The sequence below is a fragment of the Mixophyes fleayi genome, chromosome 2 (genome assembly GCF_038048845.1).
Source record: "Mixophyes fleayi isolate aMixFle1 chromosome 2, aMixFle1.hap1, whole genome shotgun sequence".
NCBI lineage: Eukaryota > Metazoa > Chordata > Amphibia > Anura > Limnodynastidae > Mixophyes > Mixophyes fleayi.
The window spans coordinates 84,364,513-84,389,098 of record NC_134403.1 but is presented as its reverse complement, the minus strand read 5'-3'; the positions used below and the strand labels follow the sequence as shown (position 1 = coordinate 84,389,098).

The window sequence follows — 24,586 nt, the reverse complement described above, 5'->3', positions numbered from 1 at the left end:
ATCAAACCCCTAGCTGCCAGGATCCATGCCAATAGGGCGATCTCTGGTGACCGAGTTGACAAGATAGACCATAAAGTGGCCCTTTACGCGGATGATGTCCTGCTGAGTATTTCTCAACCTCCTCTCCTTTCTGAATTAGACACTTATGGGCATTTCTCAGGATATCAAATGTCAATCCTGACAAAACTGAGACACTGGACCTTTACTTCCCCAAATCAGACAAATTTCTGTTACAACACCAATTCCCCTTCAATATGTGACCTCAGAAATGTAAATATTTAGGTGTCTTCTTAACTAAGCGTCATCACCAGCTCTTTCAAGCCAACTTCCTTCACACCCTCTCCCAAGTGAAATCTGACCTTCAATCCTGGTCTCGCCAATACATCTCCTGGATAAGACTTATCAATGCAGTTAAAATGACCATCCATCCATGGTTGCTATATCTGTTTCAGATCCTGCCTATTAGAATCCCCCCCTATGTGTTCAAATATCTCCAATACATTAATTCTAAAATTATCTGGGTGGGCAAACGACCGGGAGTAGGGTTGAGAGTCCTTCAGAGATCCCCTTGGGGTGGTGGCCCTGGAATTCCAAATTTCAAACGCTATTATCTATCTACTCATATCGCTCAATGTGTCTTATGATACAGCCATGCGGCCTCCAGGGTCTGGGTATCTGTTAAGGCTGAAGGTCTGGGTCTACTGACCCCTGCTTCTTTCCTCTGGCTCCCACGAGCTCGCCATCCCAAGCGAGTACTAACCCATCTGAGGGCCGAACACTTCTTAGCAATTTGGGACTTTGCATCCAGGCGATATGGTCTCTCTATGCACCCTTCACTGATTATTCCTCTATTTAATTTTCCAGAATTCCCGCCGGGTTTACTACCCCCCGGATTTTCCACCTGCCACTCTTGGGTTGTGCATTATTTAAATTATATATCCCGCGCTACCCTTTTTCCACAATTCATTGATATTCAAACAGCCATAGGAATCCCATCTAAATACTTCTACCAGTATCTCCAGATTCGCAACTTCCATACTTCTATCATATCGCGCCTAACTGCATATCCATTGAGTATGATTGAGGCGATGTGCCTGCGCAGGGCATCCACGCCTGGCTTCATTTCCGCTATATATATTCTGAGCTTTCTCACCCATCCAAACCCACATGAGTTGGCATGGGAGCGATATCTGGGTAGCCCCTTGGATGATGAAGACTGGGCTGACATACGGGAAAATGCTGCTTCCAGCTCAATATGTGTTAAGATCAAAGAAAATGTATATAAGATCCTACAGTCATGGCCAAAAGTTTTGAGTATTACACAATTTTTGGTTTTCACAGAGTTTGCTGCTTCAGTGGTTTTATACCTTTTTGTCAGATGTTATCGTACACTGAAGTAAAATTACAAGCATTTCATAAGTGTCAAAGGCTTTTATTGATAATTACATTAAGTTTATGCAGAGTCAATATTTGCAGTGTTGTCCCTTCTTTTTGAAGACCTCTGCAATTCGCCCTGGCATGCTGTCAATCAACTTCTGGGCCACATACTGACTGATGGCCGCCCATTCTTGCCTAATCAGTGCTTGGAGTTTGTCAGAATTTGTGGGTTTTTGTTTGTCCATCCGCCTCTTAAGGATTGACCACAAGTTCTCAATGGGATTAAGGTCTGGGGAGTTTCCTGGCCATGGACCAAAAATCTCGATGTTTTGATCCCAAAGCCACTTTGGTATCACTTTTGCCTTATGGCAAGGTGCTCCATCATGCTGGAAAAGGCATTGTTCATCATCAAACTGCTTTTGAATGGTTGGGAGAAGTTGCTCTTGGAGGATGTTTTAGTACCATTCTTTATTGATGGCTTTATTCTTAGGCAAAATTATGAGTGAGCCCACTTCCTTGGCTGAGAAGCAACCCCAGACATGAATGGTCTCCGGATGCTTTTCTGTTGGCATGACCCAGGACTGATGGTAGCGCCACCTTTCCTTCTCCGGACAAGCATTTGTCCAGATGCCCCAAACAATCTGAAAGGGAATTCATTACAGAAAATTACCTTAACCCAGTCTTCAGCAGTCCAATCCCTAAAGTTTTGCATAATATCAGTCTGTCCCTGATGTTTTTCCTGGAGAGAAATGGCTTCTTTGCTAGCCTTCTAGACATCAGGCCATCCTCCAACAGTCTTTGTCTCACTGTACATGCATATGCACTCACACCTGGCCTGCTTCCATTCCTGAGCTATGCTGGTGGTGCCCCGACCCTGCAGCTGAATCAACTTTAGGAGACGGTCCTGGTGCTTGCTGGATGTTCTTGGGTGCCTTGAAGCCTTCTTCACAACTATTGAACCTCTCTCCTTGAAGTTCTTGATGATCCGATAAATGGTTGATTTAGGTGCAATCTCACTAGCAAAAATATCCTTGCCTATAAAGGGGTGTGGTACGAATTAATGGCAGTGGTGTAAACGACAATGACTGCCACGAATCCACAAAAACGAAAGTCACTTGGCCGACTGATAATAAATGATGACTGACCTTAACAATGACACAAGTCCCCGACAGTGTTATACCAAATCCCAATCAAAAGTAAGAATGGCAGCGTCTTTTGACGTCATTTGAAATTGCGACCTCTACATCAGTCTTTTTAAAGAGGCAATGCCGGGTCCCTAAACCTAACCTTATTGTTATTCCTAACCCTAACCCCAACTCTAAACCTAACACTAAGCCTAAGTATAAGAGTTAGGTGGTATGAGAATCGGCATTGCCGCTTTAAAAAGACTGAAATAGAGGTCGCAATTTCAAATGACGCCAAAAGACGCTGCCGTTCTTACTGCTGATTGGAATTTGGTATAACACTGTCGGGGACTTGTTGTGTCATTGTTAAGGTCAGTCATCATTTATTATCAGTTAGGCAAGTGAGTTTTATTTATGTGGGTTTGTGGTAGTCACTTCGGTGTTATCAGCACCGTTAAAGTGACTACCACCGCTGCAAAGGTCTTTTTGTGCACAGCAATGATGACTGCACGTGTTTCCTTCCAGCTAACTATGGTTAACAGAGGAAGATCAATGATTTCAAGCACCACCCTCCCTTTAAAGCTTCCAGTCTGTCATTCTAACTCAATCAGCATGACAGAGTGATCTCCAGCCTTGACCTTGTCAACACTCTCACTTATGTTAACAAGAGAATCATTGACCTGATGTCAGCTGGTCCTTTTGTGGCAGGGCTGAAATACAGTGGAAATGTTATTTCTGTGATAAAGTTCATTGTCATGGCAAAGAGGAACTTTGAAATTAATTGCAATTCATCTGATCACTCTTCATGACATTCTGGAGTATATGCAAATTGCCATTATAAAAATTGAGGCAGCAGACTTTGTGATAAATAATATGTATGTCATTCTCAAAACTTTTGGCCATGACTGTATATAGGTGGTATTATGTTCCGATCCGTCTTTGCAAGATGTTACCCAATGCTTCAGATGGGTGCTGGCGTGGGTGCTCTGGGGAGGGCACTTTCCTCCGCATCTTGTGGGAGCACCCGAATTAACCCAGTTTTGGCGCAATATTAAGAACCTAATCCAGTCCCTGATTCAAACTGACATCCCACTTGATCCTAAATTCTTCCTTCTACCCCTCAGATTTCCTGCTGAGTCTCATCACCAAAATAAACTAGCACATCACATAATTTCAGCCGCTACATGCCAAATCGCCGCAGAATGGAAACAAACTAAGCCTCCCTCCAGGCTATCATCAATCAAACGTGCATGTTCACCGTATGGAATTTATGGCAAGCATAATCAATAACTCCTCTAAATCTTTTAATAAGGTATTGGATCCATGGCTGTCCTTCTTTCAATACTGCTCCCCCCTCCCATAGCATAATGAGAACCATTGCCTTCTAAATACCTATCCTTCCCCCCCCCCCCCTCTGTGGTTTCAGCTACGCTGCCTACTCCTCTTCTCCAACTATTATCTCTCCTTTTTTTCCCCTTCTTGCTCTCATCTCCCCACCTCTTCCTTTTTTATTTCTCTCATTTTATTCACTCTCTTCTCTTTTCTCCTGCACAAAACCCATTGAAAAAATACGGTCTCTTTAATTGGTTAATCCACATCTTCATACGCTGCAGCCTGTTATATCTATGTTAACTTTGTTACCACCGCAGAAATATAATTGTTGTGGATGTATCATCTGTTTGTTATGTTGATGACCTTTAATAAATAAATCTTTAAAAAAAAAATGATTCCTTTATTACCTGAATATATACATTTAACTATGACATAACTAGAAAAATGTTTAGCAGTGTGGCGGTACATAAGGAAGTTTCCAGACTGCATTAATACATTGATAGACTTTATTTAAAAGTTAGTAGTTATTATATTAGTTTTGTATCAGATTCATTTTGCATTGAATCTGTTAGTACTGACAATAACGGACTCTAGGCAAGTCTACTGTGTTTGTTTCAAATAATAAAATAACTTTGTTTCTGTCTTTATATCTACTCTACTACTTACTTATAACATAAATTATTGATTAAATAATTAAACTCAAGAGATAAATTAATGAGGTTATCATAGCATGTATAAAGCCTGGACAGGAAGATGGAACAAGTTTATTTGAGATAAACAGCATAACACATACTTGCCAACTCTCGGAAACAAGTTTCCGGGAGAGGGGGCGTGACTGGAGGGCGGGAGGGGGCGGGACGAGGCCAAACGTGTAATTTTGGTCCCGCCCCCCGCGAAACCGTAATTTACATCGCAGGGGGCAGGGCCAAAATGACGCGATTGGCCTCTTCCCGCCCCCTCCCGCCCTCCAAAATGGCGTCAATTACCGAGAATCGCGTCATTTGACGCGATTCTCGGTGAAATCCAGGATGCGGAAGAAATGCCAACGAGCCTGGGAGACTGAACCGAATTTCGTGAGTCTCCCGGACATTCCGGGAGAGTTGGCAAGTATGGCATAACATAGCACATGCTGGTGTGTCTTTCTTTATTAGTTCTACCCAATCATACAGAGCAGCTCATTTAGAGTTAGTCATATGCCTTTATTTGTGTAAGATACATAAATCTGTACTGCACATGAACACCAAGGGCCTGAGCCATGAAGGTACACATACTGAGCGGAGTATGCGTTTGTTTTAAACAGCTCGTAACTCGGCTCTGCATACTCCCGAAGTCAACAAGGAACAGATCTCAAGAAACCTTTGGTGATCTCAAGATACATGTAGATTTACTCTGCACTACTAGACCAGACACTACAGGATATGTACAATACCTATGTGGAATATAAAATCTCAAAGGAACACACAGAATTTTTTTTATATATAGCCAATTAATGTCACATGTCAATAATATAGTTATTTATGATGATACGTGGAAATGTTTAAACAAATGTTTTTTTTTATTGAAAAACATTTATTAGGGTGTACATAATGTCTGCTGTACATAACAGAAATTTTTACAGCTGCTCATGATTGCAAACACATTATAGCATGCATACAAGACTGACATAACTAGGATTCAGGACTTAGATTAGACTTCTAGCTGGAGCAAGAGGTACAACAGAAAACCAGCGTACTCCTGTGTGCGGCCGAGTTTGACTTGGAAGTGGCTGCAAGGGAACGTCCTTACTGTACATTTCCTACGTGCATTGCCTACCCCATTGCCTCCCTGAAATCTCAGACTGTAGTAAATTTTGTTTGCGCTCGAAGATGACTTGGACGTGGCTGTGTTTTGTTGCGTATCGTCCGGTTCTGAGCATGCGGAGAGTGATTTTGTTGACGATACACACAAAATCAGCAGATAAGCTGGTCCAAAGAATGTATAGTTATACATCTGTGTGTATCTATAATATATATATATATGTGTATGTATATATATATATATATATATATATATATATATATATATATGAATAAGTAATACACAATGCCGCTGAAATCAGAATTGTGAGAAAGTAACAATAATGTCCAAAATTATATGCACTTCCTCCATAAGAGGTGGCAGCCTTCCTCCAAGATTCCGGATGGTACTCCGGTCAAAGAATAATCTAATGCAACAAAATAGGAGGAGTACTGGCGCCAAGTAGTGCAATGTTCTCTGGGAGATGTTCCCAAATCACCAATATTGTGATATATGTGTACAAGAAATGAGGACTTTAAAGCTCATGATATGATGCTGGATAGATCAATGCCGTCCAGCTTCCATTGCCTCCAACCATGTGCCAATGTACAGACAGAAAAGAAAAACCAAATATAGAGTAGTAAAGTCAAAACACCAGTGACAATTTAATATAAAGCACCAAGTGGCAGCGTACCAAAAGAAATAAGGAAAACAGCTTATCTTTATCTTGGCTTCATGGAAACAGCCTCAACCCATTCTGGTATGTCAAAGGTGGATGTGAAGACAGTTTATCTGTGTATATTACTTCTCGGTCACGCCCAGCAGTCCCAATAGGGTAACAGCTAACAGCTATCCGCTCAGCAGATTAGTCTCTACATATGCACTTTCTCTACCAGCAGCTGGAGCCAAAGACTTAGGGCTAGATTTACTAAGCTGCGGGTTTGAAAAAGGGGGGATGTTGCCTATAGCAACCAATCAGATTCTAGCTGTAATTTTGTGGAAAGTACTAAATAAATGAAAGCTAGAATCTGATTGGTTGCTATAGGCAACATCCCCACTTTTTCAAACCCGCAGCTTAGTAAATCTAGCCCCTAGTCACTAATGCCCAGTAGTTATGACAAATGAAACATGTCCAGAAGCATTAGTGCTTACGGACATCAGGAGGTAATATAAACAGATAAGCTGTCTTCACATCCACCTTTGAAATACCAGGATGAAAGGAGACTGTTTCCGTGAAGCCGAGTTCAAAAATTATCTTTACTGTCTAAAATGCTGCTAATATAGGATAAATTAGTTAACAAAATAAAACAGAACTTGTCAGTTATAACTGCTGTAACATCACTGGCTATACCTTCCACCGAGTGATGCAAGATAGAGAAGCACAATCTAATTAAGCAGAATATGTTTTCTCTGAAGGATACAAGGAAAAGCATGGTGGATAGATTTAGCTAGGCATAAATAACAAATTATTACAGATATATCATTCAGCTCATTAACACAGATACTTTGGAAAGGTATGTCCAAAGAGGTTTTATTCGTTCTCTTAAAGGCATGTTTAGTAAGTCTTAATTCTAAAATAAAAATGCTTTGATATTAGTGAAAGTTAATATTATATAAAATATTGCAACTTACAGTCATTGAAATATTTTTCTCCATAGCTATTATGAATTTCTGGATCGACATTTCTCCAGATCTTCTTCAAAGTGTTCTTCATGTACTGCATATCATTCAATCCAGTCTTAAAATAACCAGGTTCTACAATAGAGACGTTTACCCCAAAGGATCTCAATTCACGCCTATAAAAATACATTCAAATTTAAAGTACTTCACATTCATTGACATGATGTATACAAATAACTGAGCTAAACAGCACAACAAAGTGCTTGCTAGTGTGTCTTACTCTATTAGTTATACCCAATCACACAGAGGAGCTCACTTAGAGTTGGACATATATATTATTTTTGCGTAAGATACGCATTTCCACACTGCATATGTAATACAAGAAGACATAGACAAGTCTGCAGGCACACCTTTTAATAAGCATATATCTTGCATTTTCTGGAGGGCTGGTGCAATAATAATGATGACTATAAGCAGCGCTAGGTAGTCACTTCTAATTGGATGATTGTTTATTGGCGAAAGTTGTATTATATGAAGTCGAAGCCTTCTATTTGCATTTGCATTTATTAATTGACTTTACCATTTGAACTGTTGCAGGAACATAAGAATACCATGTGATTTTTACAGGGGATAACATTATTTAGTTTAGTTTACTTCAATGTGACTTTAATTTAATATAATTTATATTGTATTTGTTTTATGCAATTACATGTATATTGTAAATATACATTGAAATTATATATATATATATACAAGTTAACCCGTGCATGATACTCATGCATTCTAGTCAAATCAAGCTACTTAAGGTCTTAAAAAGGTTCTTGTCATGCATTTGGGCCTAGCCCAGGCCTCCTCAGGGGAAGAGCGTTACTTCCCGATGCAAGCGCTCTTTTTAATGTGTGTTCATGAGGTAAAATTACCTCACGAAAATGAGTTTGACCCCTCAACTCGTAAATTTAGCCTTTACTACCCCTCCCACGGGGGAAGGGGGGATGATGGAAGTTAACTGACTTCACTATTCTAATTTTTTTGTCAAATAATGTCAGTATACCAAATTTCAGGTCAATTGGATGAGCCCTTTCTGAGAAAATAGTGTTTTCCACACACACACACACACACTAACACACGCCGCTAGGCTTTTACTTTTATATATTAGATAATGCTAAGAATTTAGTAGGTCAGTGTAGTATATAACTCCGCCCAGCAGGTGGCGCTGCAGCTTGAGCACTCACCCAGTAGTTTTTTCCACACACAGACTAACACACGCCGCTAGGCTTTTATATTATAGATATGTGTGTGTGTGTGTGTGTCTGTATATATATATATATATATATATATATATATATATATATGTATATATATATACATATATATGCATATATATATATATATATATATATATGACTTTTAATTACATTATTATATTGTGTACAAATAGTTATGCAACGTTAATGTTAACACTGTAAAGCCACATTTCTATGCTTAATCTATGCTATTTCTATGCTATCATAGGGCATAAATATACAAACTTGCCATATGTCTAGCGCAAACGCGACTATTTTTGAGTTGGGCGCATCTTGAAATGCCTCCATCTGAGCATATGCACATACAATTGCTTTTTAGTGTACAACTTTTCCTGCATTCTGAGCCTATATGCGTTCCCTTCTAGATGAGCCCCAGTGTTTGTATATTAGTTTGACATGACTAAAACTAAGGTAGGAAGGCTCTGGAGGGCCCGGGGCACTTAAGACAGGTGGGTTATCATTTTAGATAAATTTTAAACAAATGCACTAGCAAAACTGTATGCACTACTGTTAGGTGCACCCAGCTCTTCCTTCACAAACAGTACAGTGTGAAGCACGACATACCTCCCAACTGTCATTGCAGTCGGACAAAATCCTGACTAAGCGAGACAGTCACCCAAATTCGGGACTGCCCCACCAGATTCAGGACAGTTGGCAGACTGTCCTGCTTTCTCCTACCTGTTCTTGTCACTTTCACTACCTGTGGCTGCTGGTTTCTTTAGGTCAGTTGCTGCTTGTCGGGATCCTGGTGTCAGGCGCCGCTCGGCGGCCGCCTGTACTTCCGCATAGCGCGTCTGGTTGCCTAGACGCGTCACTTCCTCTCCCGCTCGGCCGACAGCTACAAGTATCTAGTGTTCCCGTTGCTAGGCAACGGGATGCTATTCCTGGTAATCGCTACGGCGCTAACATATGACAGTGCAGGTGGCGCTGAATCATCATTGGCCAGAAGTAGTATTTAAACCCCTCCTGGTCCCATCAACAGTGCCAGAGTTTCAGGTCCATTTCCTGTCTCCAGCGTTTTCCCTCAGTGTCCCTGTTGCTGCCTGTCTCCTGAATTATTCCCTGTCCCTTGATCATTGCCTGTCTTGCTGTGACCCTTGTGACCCGGATTGCCTTGACTACCCCTGTGGATCTCCCTTTTGTACCGCGCTGCCAGAATGCTACCGACCCAGCTTGACTCACCATCCCTTCGGATTCTCCTTGTGTACCTAACTTGCCTGCACCATTACCGAACTGGCCTGTCTGACAATTCTTCTAGTGCTTCGCTATCTGACTCGTGGAAGGACCGCGACCTGCGTGTTTCATGCAGCTGAGTTCAAACCTCCTTGCGGGGGTTCTGGTGAATACCAGGGGCACGTTAGATTCCGCACCTTCCTTCGAGTTGTGCCAACGATAGCAGGTACGCTATTCTCAGTCGTGACACCTGGAATGTTGGCGGCCACATTTAATAAATAGCCCTTCTCCCCAAACTCAGCCCCACTTCCATTAATAGCCCCACACCACCCCAGCATTAGACTAAAAGGTCTCGACATCCCATCTTAATTTAATATGCCCCAATATTAAATTAAATAGTCCTACCCCATAAATAAAATTGCACCCATTAAATAATTACCCCCACCTAAACTCACCATTAAATTAATAGCCTACCTCACACACATGTACTATTAGGACAACCCCCCTCCCTTCCATCCTATCACACAATATATTAAGACCCCTTTCCCTCACACATTATAGTAGCATACCCAACTTTCCTCACACATTATAGCAGCCCCCTCCCCTCCTTTCCTTCACAAATTATAGCAGCCCACTCCCATCTTTTTCCTCACACATTGTAGCAGCCCCCTCACCTACTTTCCTTCATAAATTATAGCAACCCACTTCCCTCCTTTCCTTCACATATTACAGCAGCTCCCACCCCTACTTTCCTTCACACATTATAGCAGCCTCCCCCCCTCCCCTCCTTTCTCTCACAAATTTAGCAGCCCCCCTTTCCGTCACACTTGTCTTGTTACTGCTGCAGCTGCTGGAGACTCCTCTGCACTTGGTCTGTGGAAGGGGTGTACTACACATAAATAAGTAATTTTTTTAAAAAACGTCAAAAAAGATATTAGGTGGCCTCCTGGGGCTACTCCACCCATGATCATCAATAACATTTATTTCTATAGAACTAGCATTTTCCATAATTGGGAACAAACACGGTAATAATATAATATTGGGTTATGCAGACAGATAAAGAGGTCAGAGATCCCTGCTCACAAGCTCACCATCTACAGTACAATGTTAGTTGATATATGAGGTTAATTTCTACATATTACATATTGGTCCAGCCAGATTGCAAAAGTAAAAAGTGCTTAGTGGGCTATATGATCCAGTGACACAGAAATGTTGGTCAGGCAGTCAGAGGGTTGTTGTCATGTGTGAATTATGTAAAGGGTGGTAATAGGTTACCCTAGGGAGTTTAAGAGTGTGGTTAAGGAATTTGATAAGCTTGTCTGAAGAGGTGGCTTTTCAGAGAATGCTTGAATGTTTGAAGACCAGAGGAAAGTCTTATTGTGTGAGGGAAGGAATTCAACAAAGTGGGTGCAGCCTGCAAAAAGTCCTTTAAACGGGAATGGCAAGAGGTAATGAGCATGTTTGAGAGATGCAGTTATTATGCAGAATGCAGGTGTCGAGTTGGGAGATATTTGAGACAAGTGAAGAGATTTGTTGATGGCCTTATGTGCTGATAGAAGTATTTTATATTAGATAAAGTAAAAAATATACAACCAGTGTAAAGACTGACAGAGCAGATCAGCAGTGGAAGAACAATTTGCAAGGAAAATCACTCTAACTGCTGTGTACAAAATAGATTGTAGGGGTGAAAGTCTGGTTCAGGGAAGACCAGTAAGTATAGTATTGCAGGAGATGATGAGTGCATGAATTGAATTTTTTGCAGGGGGTTGATTGAGATATGTGTGTATTCTGGAAATGTTTTTTAGATGTATGTAACAGGATTTAGATATAGATGGGATATGGGATAGTTTTGAGTCAAGGATCACAGAAATGGAAAGGTCAGATTGGTAACTTCTGCTGGCTGGTTGGAATATTATTAGTTATGTTTTTGAAAGATTGAGTGCGAGATGGAGAGAGGATATCCAAGATGAAATGGCAAAAAGACAGTCAGTAACTCGGGCCAACACAGATGGTGAGAGATCCAGAGAGGATAAATAAATTTGGGTATCATCCGCATAGACCTGATACTGAAATCCAAAGGAGCTTAATAGTTTTCCAAGAGAAGTGGTGTAGATAGGGAAGAGCAGAGGACCTAGGACTGAGCCTTTTGGTACTTCAATTGATGAAGAAAGCGGAGATCCAGAGAAACTAACACTAAAACAGTGATTGTATAGGTAGGATGAGAATCAGCATAGGAAAATATCCTGAAGACCTAGGGATTGTAGCATTTGTATGAGTAGAGAATGATCAACAGTGTCAAAATGCAGCAGGGAAATCAAGGAGAATTAGAAGTGAGTAGTGTCCTTTAGATTTAGCAGTGATGAAATAATTTACACACTTAGAACAGTCTCCGTGGAGCATTGAGAATAAAAGCCTCCCTGAAGAGTGTCCAATAGGTTTTGCAAGAAATGAAAGAATGTGTGGTGAGAGTAGGCAATTCTCTCATGGAGCTGACAGATGACAGTAATTTGAGAGAGTTTGGGTCAGAATTTAGTTTTTTCAGAATAGCAGTAATCACTGCGTGCTTGAATAATGATGAAAAGAAATCAGAGAGATTTAAATTTGTTAAAAATTAGAAAAAAGTAGAAAAAAGAAATCTACTCTATTATAATAAACCTTAAAAAGGAACTACAGAGAGACCATTCAGGCTAACAAACAGTTTTAATAAATATATTATATCTCATAAAAATAATTTCAAATAAAAAACAGAATGACAACTGTGATGTCACTTTGTGTGACGTCGTCCAAACCGTCTCCTAGACAACAGTTGGGACGCTGCTTTAATGTATATGAGCCCTGCATCCTGGCATTAGGGGCAGCCGGGCGTGTGCGCAGATAGATAATAATAAATAATTTTTGTTCATTGGTCTCTAGAGGTATGTTAAATTAATTATGAGGCTGCTGTGGCTGATTACAGGGCTGTTGCCCTAAAACTCTGATTGGTTGCCATGACTATTTAAGGCAGGGAGGGCTTAGCCTTCCTGTCAGTTATAGCATTCCTGTACTGCAGAAAGTGCTGACCAGCTTCCCTGTTAATGTGAATATCTTGTTATTACTGATATAATCTCCCGTTGTGACCTTTGGCTTTTCCTTGGACCCCGGTAGAACTCCTGTGCCCCTTTACCTCTGCATATATCTTGGTTTTTCACGTTTGCAGCCTGCTCTGACGTTTTGGCCTGTTTTTCTGTATTCCTGCCAGCTACGGACCCATGACCTTCTGCCTCTCACTAATACCTGCCTCCAGTTTTCCAGTTTCCACAATCTTGCACTATGGTTAGTTTGTGATAAGCTGCTACTACTATAGAGTTAAGTTCCGGTGGCATCCGAGTACCTCTGAATAAACCAGTACTACGGGAGAGGTGGCTGCTATAAGTGAAGATCTCTACCAGTCTGGTTCTAGTAGCTTACCTAAACGAGGGTTTAGTCATAACAGTTTGTTTGTTTGTTGGTGAATATCCTCTGAATATTTTCTACACCCCTGCACCGATTGGGATGAAACCAATGAATGGTGGTTCAGTTGGATACTAACCAGGTTTTAGGGGGGGGTTAGGGTCCTGGGCGGACTTCCTATTGGTGTACGCTGGGCAGAACTTTGAACCTGTTCTGAGCCTTCCACTGGATGGATTTGGATGAAAACTTCACAGACTAGTAACATTGGTTTCCAGAAGATACTCTAAGAGGTTGAGGTCCCAGTCGGACCTCCTGTTGGTGTACGCTGGCCAGAATGTTGACCCGGGAAGCCTGTTCTGCGCCATCCACTGGATGGATTTGGTTTGTTTGTCTATCCAATTATACTTTCGCACATCCCTGCACCGACTGGGATGAAATCAATGCGAGCTGGACTATTTGGATCCTGGCCAGGTTTTAGGGGAGTTAGGGTCCCTGTCGGATCTCCCGTTGATGTTCACTGGGCAGAACTTTGACCCAGGGAGTCTGTTCTGAGCTTTCCACTGGATGTGTCACTCACCGGACTGTGAGTGCTTCTTCCCGGACATTTAGGAACCGTGGCCGTCCTCCATCCTGAGGGACTGCGCATGCGCAGCCCTTTCTATACCTCCAGTGTATGTTCCTTTAACTTAATTGGCAGATCAGGCAACCTCCCTATATTAAGCACCTGTGGTCATCACCACATTGCCTGATCTTGGAGTCTCATTCCCCATGAGTCTCTGAAGGTGTTCCTGTGTTTCCTCGTTTATTCAGCCCAGCTGATTCCTGTGGTTTCCAAACCACTTCTACCTCTGTGGTTTCCAAACCACTTCTACTACTGTGGTTCCCATACCACTTCTACCATCTACTGTATCATCGTGACTGTGAGCTGATTCCTGTCCGCTGCCTCCATGCACTACAGTCTTCTAACCACTTCAACTCTACCTTGTATCATTGGGACTGTTAGCTGATGCCTATCCGCTGCCTCCGTGCACTACAGTCTTTCATTCACATCCACTCACCTGTTCATGATTGTGACTGCCAGCTGATTCCTATCCGCTGCCTCCGTGCACTACAGGCTTCAACCTGCAACTCGTCTGTGTTTCATCATCGTGACTGTTTGGCTGATTTCTATCCGCTGCCTCCGTGCACTACAGTCTTCAACCTGCAACTCGTCTGTGTTTCATCATCGTGACTGCTAGCTGATTTCTATCCGCTGCCTCCGTGCACTACAGTCTTCAACCTGCAACCCGTCTGTGTTTCATCGTGACTGTTTAGCTGATTCCTATCCGCCGCCTCTGTGCGCTTCAGTCTTCAGCCCTTGTCAACTCTCCCGTGTTTCCTTGAGTCTGCTGCCACTATTGCTACCCGCTACTCTCCGTGATCAACTGTTCCAGTTCAACTCTGCTCTGGTGTCCCATCGTTACTGCACCTGCTGGTTGCTATTGGCTACCTCCGTGTTCCCGCAGAGACCCGCTGCTGTTACTTCTCAGCGCTACGCATCCATCTACTGCTGATCCGCTCTCCACGCCTTCCTGGGTTCCCTGCTGGTCTACCTACCTGTGCGCTGCACCTGCTAGACCACCGCTTCACCCATCCAGGGACTTTGCATCCTGCCGGCCTCCTGCCGTTCAGGTATCTCTGCACTTCTGTCTGACTGCCTTCTCCTGAACCACGGTATGCATACTTCCCATTGACTGTGCTGTGTATTGCATACCTTGCTGGACTGTGTTGGTTCTCCTCTGGAGTGTACTATCCGCTGAGTCTATTGCCATCATTGACTGTGTTATCTCATGCTGGATTACTTCAAGAGACTTTCTATATTGGCAGTGTTGTTCAGTCATTTATACATTTATATTGTGCATATTACTGTGGATCAAAGTCAAGGTGCCCGTGTATATATTGTGTTGCAGTCTCTCCCCGTGCACCTCCTCACATATATATTCAGTGGTACAACTTGCTAGTGGCAGACCACTGACCCCTGTTTCCAGTTTCACCTGCTCCAGTATCCTCTCACATAGCAGTGGTACAACTTGCTAACGCAGACCACTGACTCCCCGGATACCTCCACTTGGATTCCATTCCTTCACTCAGACAGCGGTACAACTTGCTATCCGCAGACCGCTGACTCTCATCACCTCCTCGTTTCTGTTGGACATTCCTCCTCACTATAGCAGTGGTACAACTTGCTACCGCAGACCACTGACTACCTTCACGTGTCCTTTGTCCATACAGTTCCTCGTGTATTACTACCTCCATATTGCCAGTGCTGCTAGTCATAGACTTTCCTGAGCATCTCATCATCTGCTATTTCCTGTTCCGTGATCACCCTGCTACCAGAGTACCATATTACCACCTATACTGCTCTGGTAAGCCTATCACCTGGTGATCCCTGGGTAAAGACTCCTAGTGCCCGTGACAGTAAGATCAGGCCATGACAGACCCAGATACGGAACCTACCGCTAAAGAGATGCTGCAGCATCTGGTCAGCCGTGTGGAGCAACAGGATGCTCGCCAACAGCTGTTACTTCAATGTTACCAATCATTAACATCCCAAGGAACATCTGGACAGACTGTTACAGCTAATATTGAAGCTCCTGTGCTTTCCTCCGTTCCCCCAGTGCCATCCCAGGTGTCTACAGCTCCTACGCTTCACCTGCCTACTCCGTCAAAATATGACGGGGACCCCAAAACTTGTAGAGGTTTCCTTAACCAATGTTCAGTCCATTTTGAACTCCAACCTCAAAATTTTTCTACCCATCGTTCCAGAGTGGCCTATCTTATCTCATTGTTTTCGGGACAAGCCCTGGCTTGGGCCTCCCCCCTGTGGGAAAGAAACGATCCAATTCTACAAGATAGTGCCAAATTCATTTCCACGTTCCGAAGTGTGTTCGATGAACCAGGTCGTGTGACCTCCGCTGCTTCCAGCATTCTTCGTTTGCGACAAGGCTCCCATACAGTAGGACAGTATGTCATTCAATTTAGGATCTTAGCCTCTGAACTTCAGTGGAACACTGAAGCATTAGTTGCCGCCTTCTGGCAGGGGCTCTCCGATAAAATTAAAGATGCACTGACTACCCAAGAGCTTCCTTCGTCACTAGAAGATTTGATCTCTCTTTGCCATCGTGTAGATATGAGATTTCGTGAAAGAGAGTCTGAGAAAACAACAGCTGTCAAAGCACCTCTTCGTTTAAACCCTCAATTTCGTCCAGCTCCATCCTCTGTGATTCCCATGGAGATAGGACGTTCCAAATTATCTTCAGAGGAAAGGAAACGAAGAGTAAAGAATAGACTTTGTATCTATTGTGCTGATTCCACGCATATGCTCAGCTCTTGCCCTAAGAGATCGGGAAATGCCAGGCCCTAACTAGTTCTGGAGAGGTGAAGTTAGGGTCCCTGGAGTCCTCTCCATTGTCTATGAAATCTAAAGTCTGCGCTTTTGATGTTACGATTTCCTTTGCTACCAAATCCTTTGAGTCACAGGCATTGATTGATTCCGGAGCAGCAGGAAATTTCATTTCTAAATCACTAGTGAATCAATGGTCCCTACCAGTGATCACTTTAAAAACACCCATTACTGTGACGGCTATAGATGGATCACGCCTCATCAATGGTCTCATCACCCAGAGTACGTCTCCAGTAACCCTTCAGATTGGTGTACTACACCATGAAGAAATTTCGTTTTTAATTCTTCCAGTTACGACAAGTCCGATTGTCTTAGGCCTTCCATGGCTTCAGTGTCACTCTCCCCAGATTGACTGGCGCACCCCTCAAGTTACGTCTTGGGGGTCTGAATGTCACCATCGTTGTCTCTCTCAAGTTATTCCTCTTAAAGTACAGCGATCTTCCATCTCATCTTCCTCCCCGGGACTCCCTCCTCAGTATGCTTCATTTGCCGATGTGTTTGATAAAGCTCAGTCTGAACGTCTTCCTCCTCATCGTTCTTGGGATTGTCCGATCGACCTTCTACCTGGCAAGACTCCTCCCAGGGGTCGGGTCTATCCTCTCTCGTTACCTGAAACTCAAGCCACATCTGAGTACATACAGGAGAATCTCCAGCGTGGGTTCATTCGACCTTCCACCTCTCCCGCTGGAGCTGGGTTCTTCTTCGTCAAAAAGAAGGATGGATCATTACGCCCTTGTATAGATTTTCGTGGACTCAACGCCATTACTATCAAGAATCGGTATCCCATTCCGCTGATCACTGAGCTATTTGATCGCATCAAGGGAGCTCGGATATTTACTAAGTTGGATCTTCGTGGTGCTTACAATTTAATTAGAATCCGTTCCGGTGACGAATGGAAGACCGCGTTTAACACCAGAGATGGGCATTACGAATATTTAGTAATGCCCTTCGGGCTGTGTAATGCCCCTGCTGTTTTCCAGGGTTTCATCAATGAGATCTTTCGGGACTTATTATATGTATGTGTCGTTGTCTACCTAGACGACATATTGATCTTCTCACAGGACCTGCCTTCTCATCACCAACATGTGGCAGAGGTCCTCTCCAGACTACGGAAAAACTCGTTGTTCTGTAAATTGGAAAAATGTTCATTCGAGTTACCCCAGATTCCATTCTTGGGGTATATAGTTTCCGGAGTTGGCCTGAAGATGGATCCAGACAAAGTAAATGCTGTACTACATTGGCCTCAGCCAACTACTCTTCGTGCCATCCAGCGTTTTTTAGGTTTTGCCAATTACTATAGACGCTTCATTCAAGACTTTTCATCCATTGCATCTCCCATTGTGGCCCTAACTCGGAAAGGGGCTAATACTAAGCAATGGTCATCTGAGGCTCTCCAAGCCTTTCAAATCCTCAAAGAGGCCTTCTCGTCTGCTCCCATTCTGCGACAGCCTGATGTGACACTCCCCTTCTTCCTAGAAGTAGATGCCTCTAATGTGGGCTTAGGAGCTATTCTCTCCCAACGCTCGGAGCAACAAAAATTACATCCTTGTGCCTTCTACTCTCGGGGTCTTCTGCCCGCAGAGAAAAATTATACTATCGGGGACAAGGAGTTGCTGGCCATCAAAGCTGCATTAGAGGAATGGAGATACTTGTTGGAAGGAACTCGCCATCCGGTGACGATCTTCACGGATCATAAGAACTTGTCATATTTGCAATCTGCTCAATGCTTGAACCCTCGTCAAGCAAGATGGTCTCTTTTCTTTTCCCGTTTTGAATTAATTATAACCTTCAAACCAGCCGCTAAGAACAAGAAAGCTGACGCTCTATCTCGAGCTTTTGTGACGTCCTCTGATGTAGAAGAGGTTCCCAACCATGCTATTCTAGACCCCAAATGTATTTCTCTGGCTGCTTCATCCACCAAAATGCTACCATTTGGGAAGACCCTTGTGCCTCCTACTCTGAGGAGGAAAATCCTTTCGTGGTTCCATGCCTCTCGTTTTTCTGGACACGCCGGTGAACACAAGACCTTTGAGATTCTCTCTCGTAGTTACTGGTGGCCTTCAATGAGGAGAGACGTCAAAGAGTTTATTGCTTCCTGTGATTTATGTTCTCAGTTCAAATCCTCCCGCAGAACTCCAGCAGGGTTGCTGCGACCACTACCCATTCCGTCCAAGCCTTGGACCCATATTAGTATGGATTTCGTTACTGATTTGCCACCAAGTAAGAATCACAATACTATTTGGGTAGTGGTAGACAGATTTTCGAAGATGGCCCATTTCGTCCCTCTGTCCGGTTTACCTTCCTCGTCTACTCTGGCTGAACATTTCATTAAAGAAATCTTCCGCATCCATGGATGTCCGTCTGAGATTGTGTCGGATAGAGGAGTACAATTCGTTTCCAGATTCTGGCGGGCCCTTTGTAAAACCTTGGGCATACGATTAGCACTCTCATCGTCTTACCATCCGCAATCTAACGGACAAACGGAACGAGTCAATCAAGATCTTGAGACTTTTATTAGGATGTTCTCTTCAGCCAACCAAGACAACTGGGTAGAATTGCTCCCTTGGGCTGAATTCGCCCATAACAACATGTACCATGAGTCATCATCCAAAACTCCATTCTTTGTGGTCTACGGTCACCATCCGTCTTTTCCGGAATTTCCTGCCCTCCCGCCCACCCAAGTTCCTGCTGTGGAGACTGCTTGTCAAACCTTCAAAAATATCTGGTCTCAGGTCAAAACCTGTTTAAAGAAGACATCTAATAAATATAAGTCTTTCGCAGATAAGAAGAGGCGGGCTATTCCACCACTAAAAATTGGAGATCGTGTCTGGTTATCTACCAAAAATATTCGTTTGAAGGTTCCATCTATGAAATTCGCCCCTCGTTTTATTGGTCCATATAGGATCATTGAAGTTATCAATCCAGTATGTGTTAAACTTCTTCTTCCTAAGAATCTTCGGATTTCCAATGCCTTCCATGTGTCCTTGCTCAAACCTCTCATCATCAACCGTTTCTCGACTCCTCCCTCAGCACCGCAGCCAGTTCAAGTTCATCAGGAGGAGGATTTCGAGATTACTGAGGTATTGGATGCAAAAATTTCGCGAGGAGTCCTCCGTTTCCTCGTTCATTGGAAGGGCTTTGGTCCTGAAGAGCGTTCATGGATCAAAGCTGAAGATCTTAATGCTCCTGCTCTTCTGAAGAAGTTTTATTCCAAAAATCCGGACAAGCCCGGTTCCAGGCGTTCTGTGCCCACCTTTAAAAGGGGGGGTACTGTCACTCACCGGACTGTGAGTGCTTCTTCCCGGACATTTAGGAACCGTGGCCGTCCTCCATCCTGAGGGACTGCGCATGCGCAGCCCTTTCTATACCTCCAGTGTATGTTCCTTTAACTTAATTGGCAGATCAGGCAACCTCCCTATATTAAGCACCTGTGGTCATCACCACATTGCCTGATCTTGGAGTCTCATTCCCCATGAGTCTCTGAAGGTGTTCCTGTGTTTCCTCGTTTATTCAGCCCAGCTGATTCCTGTGGTTTCCAAACCACTTCTACCTCTGTGGTTTCCAAACCACTTCTACTACTGTGGTTCCCATACCACTTCTACCATCTACTGTATCATTGTGACTGTGAGCTGATTCCTATCCGCTGCCTCCGTGCACTACAGTCTTCTAACCACTTCAACTCTACCTTGTATCATTGGGACTGTTAGCTGATGCCTATCCGCTGCCTCCGTGCACTACAGTCTTTCATTCACATCCACTCACCTGTTCATGATTGTGACTGCCAGCTGATTCCTATCCGCTGCCTCCGTGCACTACAGGCTTCAACCTGCAACTCGTCTGTGTTTCATCATCGTGACTGTTTGGCTGATTTCTATCCGCTGCCTCCGTGCACTACAGTCTTCAACCTGCAACTCGTCTGTGTTTCATCATCGTGACTGCTAGCTGATTTCTATCCGCTGCCTCCGTGCACTACAGTCTTCAACCTGCAACCCGTCTGTGTTTCATCGTGACTGTTTAGCTGATTCCTATCCGCCGCCTCTGTGCGCTTCAGTCTTCAGCCCTTGTCAACTCTCCCGTGTTTCCTTGAGTCTGCTGCCACTATTGCTACCCGCTACTCTCCGTGATCAACTGTTCCAGTTCAACTCTGCTCTGGTGTCCCATCGTTACTGCACCTGCTGGTTGCTATTGGCTACCTCCGTGTTCCCGCAGAGACCCGCTGCTGTTACTTCTCAGCGCTACGCATCCATCTACTGCTGATCCGCTCTCCACGCCTTCCTGGGTTCCCTGCTGGTCTACCTACCTGTGCGCTGCACCTGCTAGACCACCGCTTCACCCATCCAGGGACTTTGCATCCTGCCGGCCTCCTGCCGTTCAGGTATCTCTGCACTTCTGTCTGACTGCCTTCTCCTGAACCACGGTATGCATACTTCCCATTGACTGTGCTGTGTATTGCATACCTTGCTGGACTGTGTTGGTTCTCCTCTGGAGTGTACTATCCGCTGAGTCTATTGCCATCATTGACTGTGTTATCTCATGCTGGATTACTTCAAGAGACTTTCTATATTGGCAGTGTTGTTCAGTCATTTATACATTTATATTGTGCATATTACTGTGGATCAAAGTCAAGGTGCCCGTGTATATATTGTGTTGCAGTCTCTCCCCGTGCACCTCCTCACATATATATTCAGTGGTACAACTTGCTAGTGGCAGACCACTGACCCCTGTTTCCAGTTTCACCTGCTCCAGTATCCTCTCACATAGCAGTGGTACAACTTGCTAACGCAGACCACTGACTCCCCGGATACCTCCACTTGGATTCCATTCCTTCACTCAGACAGCGGTACAACTTGCTATCCGCAGACCGCTGACTCTCATCACCTCCTCGTTTCTGTTGGACATTCCTCCTCACTATAGCAGTGGTACAACTTGCTACCGCAGACCACTGACTACCTTCACGTGTCCTTTGTCCATACAGTTCCTCGTGTATTACTACCTCCATATTGCCAGTGCTGCTAGTCATAGACTTTCCTGAGCATCTCATCATCTGCTATTTCCTGTTCCGTGATCACCCTGCTACCAGAGTACCATATTACCACCTATACTGCTCTGGTAAGCCTATCACCTGGTGATCCCTGGGTAAAGACTCCTAGTGCCCGTGACAGGATGGATGTGGACGAACACTTCACAGACTGGTAACTTTGGATCTCAGAAGACATTCTAGGGGGTTGAGATCCTAGTCGGAGCTCCCACTAGTGTACGCTGGGCAGAACTTTAACCCATGGAGACTCTTCTGGGCCTTCATTGGATGGATTTGGATGACATTTAACAGAAAAACTAAAAAGCCACTGGGCAGCAACCTCATGGGTGTGTTGGAAGAGCTGCTAAGCTGCTATTTTTAATAGTACTCGGTAACATCGTGTGTATGTATATATATATATATATATATATATATATATATATATATATATAGATATATATAGATATATATAGATATATATAGATATATATATATATGTAGATAGATAGATAGATATACAGTTCTGGGGTAAACTCGGACAGTGATCTAAATTCTAACTTATCTATCCATCTATTCCTTTATTAGAGGGTATCACATGGAATCTATTTTTCTGTCTCCCATTACATATACCTGACAGGAATACAATCACCATTGGAAAGGAATACTAAGAACATTCATTATTCAAAATCATCAGGCATCTGTTAGACAGTCGCGGCGGCTGCGGGCACCGCCGCAACACTCATTACCTTTCTCTGACGTCCCGGCCGTCGTCATGACGACTGGGGCGTCACTTCCGGATCCTGGCCGATCGTTGCGACCGTTGCCAAGGCAACGGTCGGAAGCTCTGTGCCCTGCGCTGCGTCCCGGCAACGGAGGAAGCCGGGCGCGCATGCGCAGAAGATAGTATGTGATACTTTAACATTCTGGGGCTTGATTTAACAAGCCTGTGGGCTGATTAATGCCTGATACATTAATCAGGCAGGGGGCTGTGTGTGATTCAGAGCTAAGCTCTGATTGGTGGCCACTGGTATTTAAGGCAGTGAGGTTTGCAGCCTCACTGCCGGTTATAGTTCTGTATCCAGTCTGCTAGCCTGCTCCTTGCTTGTTCCTGTCCATTGGACCCTGTTACTGCTTACCCGTGTATGACCCTTGGCTTGAATTTGGACCCCGCTTGTGTATCTCGTGACCCTGACCTTTGGCTTGAATACTTACCTCCCTGTCTGCTTGTGACCTCTGACCTCAGCTTATTCCCTGATACCGTTGTCTGCTGCCAGCCGATGAGCTCTGCTTGGACTCCACTCCGCTGCTTGGGTTCTCCCTTGCCGGTGCACACTTCACGACCCTCTGCCAGTCTGCAGCCCAGTCTGTCCCCACCATCAGGGGCTCCAGTGAATACCTGACTGGTAGAGTAGACTCCGTGTTGTGTTGTGCCGGCTAGCGGGGTTCCTAACATAATAATCGGCCTAAACGTTTCGGAGACGAAGTTGGTATGGAAGAAAGCGGAACCAAATCGTCTCCTCTTTAAGCTCTGGCGAGTCATATTGAGACTCTCTATCAGATGATCCGGGAGCTGTCCCAGCGTTTGTCCTCCCCAGACGGGGTCCCCCGGACTACACTGCTCAGTTCTGGTTCAGTTGATGAACCCAAGTTAAATTTGCCGGACCGGCTCTCCGGAAATAGAGCCCTGTTCCGGAGTTTTAAAGAAAGCTGCAAACTCTACTTTCGGTTGAAACCTCGGTCTTCTGGTTCAGAACAGCAGAGAGTGGGAATTGTCATCTCCCTTCTGCAGGGTGACCCCCAGTCTTGGGCTTTCACCCTACCACAGTCGAGCCCTATCATGCAATCGTTGGAAGCCTTCTTTAATGCACTAGGCCTCATTTATGATGATCCAGATCGAGTTGCCTCTGCTGAGACTCATCTACGGGTTTTAAAGCAAGCTCAACGTTCTGCAGAAGAATACTGCGCTGAATTCCGCAGATGGTCATCTGACTGTGAGTGGAACGACCCAGCGTTACGCTGTCAGTTTCGCCTAGGACTGTCAGAGGAGGTTAAGGATTCACTTGTGCAGTATCCTTCCCCTGCCTCGTTGGAGAGCATTATGCAACTTGCTATTAAAATTGACAGAAGAATCAAGGAGAGGAGAACAGAGAAGGAGGCATCTCCCTGCTCATCTGCAATTGTTCCCGCTCTCACGGATGTTGAGAAGCCTATGTCCTCAGGGCCGCTTCACCTATCTCCTGACGAAAGAAACCGGAGACGGTCACAAGGACTATGCCTTTATTGTGGGAAGAAAGGCCACTTCTCCTGCTCTTGCCCTTACAAACCTAAGAAAGGAGCATGTCTGGGAAAGATACAGTTAGGCCTGCAAGTTGTTTCCCAAAAGAATGCTGTCCTGATTCCCGCACATGTCACTTTTGGTGCCAGTTCTGTGGCCTTATCGGCCTTCATTGATAGTGGAGCTGCGGGCAATTTCCTTGATATCGGGTTCGCCCGCACCGCTGGGATTCCGTCTGTAAGACTCAAATCCGCTATTACCGTCTGTGGCTTAGATGGGAATCCATTGCCTGGAGGTAAGGTTGAATGGGAGACTCCACCTTTATACTTGAACATTGGAGCACTTCATTCGGAGTCCATAACCTTTCTCCTTATTGATTGCTCATCGGTTCCATTGGTCCTGGGCCATCTCTGGCTTTCTCGTCACAACCCTGTTGTGGATTGGGAGAGAGGAGAAATCGTTCAGTGGAGCTCGTATTGTTCACAGTCTTGCTTGACCCTGCCTCTGCGAATCGTCCAGTCTATTCCGGAGCAACTTCCCTCACAATACCACGACTTCTGGGACGTGTTTTCCAAGAGAGCTGCGGATACTTTGCCACCTAACCGTGACTTTGACTGTGCCATCGACCTCATACCTGGCTCCAAGTTACCCAAGGGACGCTTGTATTCTCTCTCGAGCCCCGAGACCAAGTCCATGCAGGATTATATTGAGGAGAAT

The 24,586-nt window shown here is 44.3% G+C and overlaps 1 protein-coding gene across 1 annotated transcript in view; it reads right to left on the bottom strand.

The window, feature by feature from the left end:
- The window catches only part of LOC142141205 (retinol dehydrogenase 7-like), a 45,321-nt gene that overhangs the window by 4,448 nt on the left and 16,287 nt on the right, over nucleotides 1-24,586 (bottom strand). The window contains exon 4 of the mRNA XM_075199424.1: nucleotides 7,242-7,405. Within this exon, the coding sequence (XP_075055525.1) occupies nucleotides 7,242-7,405 (164 nt within the window). The remainder of the gene's footprint in view (nucleotides 1-7,241; nucleotides 7,406-24,586) is intronic.